This window comes from Hibiscus syriacus, unplaced genomic scaffold (assembly GCF_006381635.1).
Source record: "Hibiscus syriacus cultivar Baekdansim isolate YM2019G1 unplaced genomic scaffold, ASM638163v2 tig00005939_pilon, whole genome shotgun sequence".
NCBI classification, from domain to species: domain Eukaryota; kingdom Viridiplantae; phylum Streptophyta; class Magnoliopsida; order Malvales; family Malvaceae; genus Hibiscus; species Hibiscus syriacus.
In genome coordinates, this window is record NW_024062073.1 from 1502793 (window position 1) to 1509718 (window position 6926).

At 33.1% G+C, this 6926-nt stretch overlaps 1 protein-coding gene across 1 annotated transcript; it reads left to right on the top strand.

The window, feature by feature from the left end:
- Positions 1 to 315, top strand: LOC120200321. The gene has a single exon (XM_039201194.1). The coding sequence runs from the start codon at positions 1 to 3 to the stop codon at positions 313 to 315; it is 315 nt and encodes a 104-aa protein (XP_039057125.1).
- The last annotated feature ends 6611 nt before the right edge of the window (positions 316 to 6926 follow it).

Consider the following 6926-nt stretch of genomic DNA (forward strand, 5'->3'; position numbering starts at 1 on the left):
ATGAGTCGGAGAAACGGTGCCAAGCCTGATTTGAAGCTGAACCTATCACCACCAAGAGTGGAATCGCCGAGCCGAGCAGCGACGGTGTCACCGACATCTCCTCCGAGCTCGTGCGTATCGTCGGAGATGGACATCAACACTAACAGTGGCGAGACGACTACTTCCATGGTTCTGGTGGGGTGTCCTAGGTGTCTTATGTACATTATTCTTTCGGAGGAGGACCCTAAATGCCCCAAATGCAAGAACACCGTGTTGCTTGATTTCCTCCATGAAACCACTACCACCGGCTCCGCCAGCACACGGAAGAACAGCTAGAGCGCCACCGCCTCACCACCACAGTCCCTTGCTTAATTTTAATGTTTCGGGTACTGCTATTCGTCCTCCACATTGGAAGATCATATAAAGCGGAGGACTAAAGCAGTGATCTTTTTTTTCTTTTTCTTTTTCGATTTTTAATCATAGAATATAACATAGAAGGGTAAACTACGGATTTAGTATATAAACTATCAGCTTTGGTCCATTTTATTATCTAAGGTTTTATTTTTTTAAACCATAACTAACATTTAGTTTTTGTTTTATTTTAATACAAATCGTTAAAAACTTACTTAATGCGTTTAGTACCTAAACTATCAATTTTTATCCGTTTTAGTACCTAAACTTTCAAATTTATTTCGAAAGTTAACGTTAAATTTTGAACGGATACTAAAATGAAACAAAAATTAAATTTTAGGTATAATTTTAAAAAAAAATTAAATACTAAAAACGGATCAAAACTGATAATTTAAGTACAAAACACATAATTTACCCGAACATAGAATATGGGCGTATATGGATTAATTGCAAGTTGCAACTGCCAAAACTTTGAAATGAATATCAAAAACATATTTTCTTTTTCAATTTCTCATTTCAATAATACGAAGATAACATTTTCTTAAAAATTTTTGATTTATTGATTATGGACATATATATTATCAAAATTGTTCAAACCTTAATCATGACTCTTTTATTCTTAATTCAAACTCTCAAAGTTTGCCATTTTTCAATTGCATCTCTAAAATTATCTTTTTGGTAATTTAAACTTTAAATTTGATCCATTAAGTCTCTCTTTGAATAGTCAATTGACGGTCAATTAATGATCAATATTTTTCGTTAGGGTAATGACTTTAAGGATACAAGTAAAAAAATATCAAATATTTAAGGCTCAATTGTTATTTTGCCCATTTTTACACCTAATGAACTCATTTTTTTAGTGATACTGGTTTTTATCCCCTAAGATGCATGAGGTTATTGTTTGTATAAATTAAATTATATTAAATCACTTTAATATTCATATTTATAATTTTAACTATTTTCTCTTAAATAATTAAATTATAGCAATATTTTTTTAAAAAAAAAATCTTAAAACCATTTGAGATATATAAAAAAAATTAATGAGTCATTATAACTGAATATTTAGAAATATATTATGTAAAAAATTATATTTAATCTTTTAAATTATAAATTTTAATATATTATGTAAAAATTGTTGAAAACATCGAACATGTTGGTCTCGATTTTCGTTTCCCATTACATTTGTTTTAGGGCATTGGAATCAAAATCGAACCTTTCTACATTTGGATTTAGTGCAAAATTCAAGCACACTTTGTAAATTTTAGACATAGATTATTATTTTTAGTTTAGTTTTCATTATTAATATTATTTTATATTTTGCAGATTAAAAAGTAGAAAAAAAATAAACATGCAAAAACCAAGAAAATCCATATCAATTGCTGACTACAATGGGGCACACTCTTATGTTTAGGGAGACAAATTTATAAAATTATAAGAGGAAGTATATTTAAAAAATTTTAGGCGATAAAAATAAATGTTAAATAAAAATATATAATAATTTAAAAGATCTATCTGTATTTTTTGCAAAATAATTTATTACTATATTTTTTTGTTATATCATGACTTTTATAAATATTATACATTGTGTGTAATATATTGTTGTTTGAAATTTTTTTAATGATACGCATGTTTTGTGTCATAGATGATGAATTTTCTGTTAAACATATGTTAAATGAACTCATAAGACCCCTTAGACTTTATAAATGGAGTAGGATTTTGATGATTTACACATCGATTAAACTGAATTTCTATTAATTGAATTAATCGAACTTTTTCTTTAACCGTTAATCGAACTGAATTTTTTTTTTAAAATATTAACCGAATTGAATAAAGTTTGATTATTTCGATTGCTTAACCGAATTAACTGAAATGTTTTATAATTTTTTTAATTAGATTAATTATAATATAATAGAAGTATTTTTTTATTTGGGTTAAAATTTTGGTTAAAAAATATTTTTTTATTTAGGTTAAAATTTTGGTTAAAAAATATGAGTCTTAATTCTTAATAAGTTTTAGCTTAAAATATATATTTAATATATGTAAAGCATTTAATAATTTCGGTTAATGCGGTTAATTCAGTTAATTAATCGATTTTGAACCGAATTAACCGTTGACCGAATATTGAAAAAAAATATTATGATAACTTGTGTGAGATCTATCGAAAAACGGTTAGATGTACGTTATATTATCTCTGAAACTCTTAATCATGGATTATCTGAATTTATATTATTTTTATAGATACAGATTGTAAAGTTAGATACTCCTATTTGATTTTAAATTATAAAAAAAAAGATATATTTATTTTAAGGTGGATTTGAATCTTTATCTTCTAATTTTTATCATATTCGAATTTATACGAATACAAATATTTTGCATACAATTAGAATTTTAAATTTGAATATTTATAAACTTAAATATATAAAGGATACTAATATTTATTTTAAATAAAAATATTTTAATAATTGTATGAACTAAGCTATTTCAATAATTAAAAAGAATAGTTGTTATCTTTAGAGGTCTCGAGTTTGAGCACCAACGATTGCATGTTATTTAAGCCAAAAAAAAGAATATGAGCTAAAATGACTATTTTGAAAAACGTTGGGAGCTAATTTTGACATTAAGTCGAAATATTATAAATATTTATAATTAAATTTAAACAGAAACACAAACAACTCAATTCGATTTGAAAAAGTTTCAAATAAAATTTGAGTTACAAAATAAAAATTTTTAACTCGAATAATTCAAACATTTTATACTCGACTAGATTGAACTTTCACCTCTCAATAAAATAAGCCAAGAGGAAAGGGCCCAATGGCCATGAAGAAGCCAGTGGTAATTGCTAATGGGCCCAAAGCTAATTAGGGTAACTTGGGCTGACACCATCAGATTCTGCGACCGCCGTGGCTCAAACTCCGAATACAATCCAGACCAGGATAACACTATTCCGCTGCCAAACGATTCTTTGACTGAATGGCAGCTCCCGAATCCACCCCTTCACCAAACTCTACGGGTACAACCCAGGATATAGACAGTGGTACGCTATCAGAATAACATCATAAACGTATGGTTTAGAATATCAAACAATTAATTGGTCTATTGAGATGAGATACTAAATTCTAAGTAAAAGTCAAAGGTTTGAATATGTTATTTTTGTGAATGAAGCAAATTGGATTTGGAGGGTCGTCCTTACCTTTACAATATTCAATCCATATTAGTTGATTAATAAATCAAAAATCGGTGGCTATACCAAAAATAAGATATGGCCTAAAATCTTTATTGCATGACTACTAGTTAATCGATCGAACTGAACTACCAAAAAATCGTTAATTGAATTTTTTTTCCACTTAACAACCAAATAAACCAAATTTTTTTTGAATATTTAATATTTTCGATTAATTATGTCAAAATCAAAGTTTAGACACTCACAAGACTAAGTAATATATAAATAATATATATAATATATCAAATATTTAAACTATCGGTTAATTCACTTAATTAATCGATTTTGAACCGAATTAACCGATAACCGAAGTTTGAAAAAATTCTTATCCGTTAACCGATCGAACCAAAATTTAACTGATCGATTAACCGAAAAAAAACTTCTAAACTTTGAACACCTCTAGAGATTGTAAAAACATTAAGACTTAAAATCATAACCTTTTTGTTATTTGGTTTTGAGAGTTGCCAATTGAAGGTTTTAAGCGTCCTCGGCCAGCAAAGTTTGCTTCATATTTGCGATCCATATGAGAGTTAGAACTACCCTAAAATGTCCTTTCCAAGGAAACATTAGGAATATAAAACCTTAATAGACATGGCAATTAGGATACCACTTTTGAGGGACAACGATGTTTTTGTATTTAGAAAGATCCATTACATGCATAAATACAACAGAATTGACAAAATATACATTTGAATAACAAAACTCAGCATATATAACTTCTTTCTTTTAGTAAACTAAACCAGTATCCAGATTGCTTCCTTCATAATATTAGGATTCTGTAAGGTATGACTCATAAATATACCGGTAAAGAGGACAGGGGATGGAGCGGAGTGAGCAAAGCGAACATCAACTGTCCTTACAAAGAAAGTCTCGTAGAGGGGGTTACGATTATGTGGGTTGGGGGTGCGGGGGTTGTGTCCCCGCGGTACGGTACAGGGTTAATTTTGTAATTATGTACCAGGGTTTTCTATTATAAATAGAGATGTAACCTAAACCTATGAGAATTGAATAAAATTTTCTAGCGCCGCCTAGGCACCGAGGACGTAAGCACATTGCCGAACCTCGTTAAAATTCTTGTGTTCTTTCGTTTACTTTGCCCGATTTATCAACAATTGGTAACAGATGTCAGGAGCAAAATTCGAAGTTGCGAAATTCGATGGTCTGGGTAACTTCGGATTATGGCAAACGAGGGTGAAGGATCTGTTGGCGCAGCAGGGGATCCTGAAGGCTTTGCGACCTACAAAGCCGACGTCGATGGAGGAGGAAGATTGGGAAGAATTGCAACAACGAGCGGCAGGAACCATACGATTATGCTTAGCGGACGAGGTTATGTATCACGTCATGCATCTATCGTCTCCAGACGAAATTTGGAGGAAGTTGGAAAGTCAGTTTATGTCCAAATCCTTAACGACAAAACTGTATCTAAAGCAGCGGCTGTATGGGCTGAAGATGCAGGACGATCATGATTTGGCGCAACACGTGAATGTCTTCAATCAAATCGTTTTTGATTTGGCTCGGCTTGATGTAAAAATTGAGGATGAAGACAGAGCGATGATTTTATTGTGTTCGTTGCCTCCCTCTTACGAACACATGGTGACTACTCTTACATATGGGAAAGAGACTATCAACGTTGAGGAGATTACTACAGCCTTGTTGGCTCACAACCAGCGGAAGCAGAATGCAGGGGAAAACTTTAAAGCCGATAGCTTATATGTCAAGGGTAATCGAGACCGTGGACGGAAGCCAGAGAAGGCAGGGTCTGGCAAGCGGAATTTCAGATCCAAATCTAGGGATAAGAAGACAATTCACTGTTACAAGTGCAAGGAGGCGGGACATATGAATCGAGACTGTCCGATGTTGAAAAAGCAGACTGGTGAGAAGCGTGATTTTTCATCCAAGTCTGTGAACGTGGTCGAGGATGACAATTCTGATTGCAGTGAGGGTGATATGCTTTCTATTTCAACGACTCAATTGACGATGCATGGATTCTTGATTCTAGATGTTCTTATCACATCACGCCAAATAGGGAATGGTTTTCGACATACAGGTCAGTTAATTCTGGTTCTGTTTATTTGGGTGATGATCGATGTTGCAATATTGTTGGTATTGGTGATGTCAGAATTAAGATGTATGATGGCTCTGTTCGGACGTTGAGTGGTGTTCGACATATCCCATATTTGAAGAAGAATTTGATTTCTTTGGGCACTTTGCACAAGAATTGTTTTATCCCTAAGGCTGATGAGGATAGGGAAACCATTCGGATTGTTAAAGGTGCTTTGACTGTGATGAAAGGAAAAGATGACTGCAGGAAATATTTATAGATTGTTAAGGAGTACCGTTGCAGGTGGAGTTCATTCTGTTGAGTCCTGTGATGATACTACAAAACTGTGGCATATGCGTCTTACTCATCTTAGTGAACGTGGTATGACAAAATTACACAAAAGAAATCTGTTGCATGGTGTCAAAAGTTGTAAGCTCAATTTTTGCAAGTATTGTGTTCTTGGTAAATAGACAAAAGTTCGTTTCAAGACTGCGAGGCACATAACTCAAGGGATTCTTGATTATGTGCATTCTGATGTATGGGGGCCTTACACGACATCGTCTTTGGGTGGATCTAGGTATTATGTTACTTTTATTGATGATTTTTCACGGAAAGTTTGGGTGTATTTTTTGAAACAGAAATCTGAAGTTTTTGAGAAGTTCAAGCTGTGGAAAGTTGAGGTAGAAAACCAAACAGGACGAAAAATCAAGTGTTTGCGGTCTGACAATGGTACGGAGTACACAGATTCACAGTTCTTACACTTCTGTAAGGAGCACGGGATTAAGAGACATTTTACAGTGCGCAAGACACCACAACAGAATGGTGTTGCGGAACGGATGAACAGGTCATTGAATGAAAGAGCCAGATGTTTGCGGTTGAATGCGGGGCTTCCCAAACACTTCTGGGCCGAGGCTGTTAACATGGCATGTTATCTTATCAACAGATCGCTAAGGGCATCATTGGCTGGGAAAGTTGCAGAAGAGGTATGGACTGGTCATGATGTTAGTTTTGATAACTTACGGATTTTTGGTTGTCCTGCTTATGTGCATGTACCTGCTGATGAGAGATCCAAACTTGATGCAAAAATCGAAGGAGTGCATTTTTCTGGGTTACAAGAAAGGTGTCAAAGGATTCAAGTTATGGGATCCAGTTGCGAAGAAAATTGTGATCAGTAGAGATGTTGTTTTTGATGAACAATCCATGTTGCAACAGAAGAAAGACACGACAGTGGTGGATTTCGAGCAGTTTCCAGTTGAGAAACCAGAAACTTCTCAA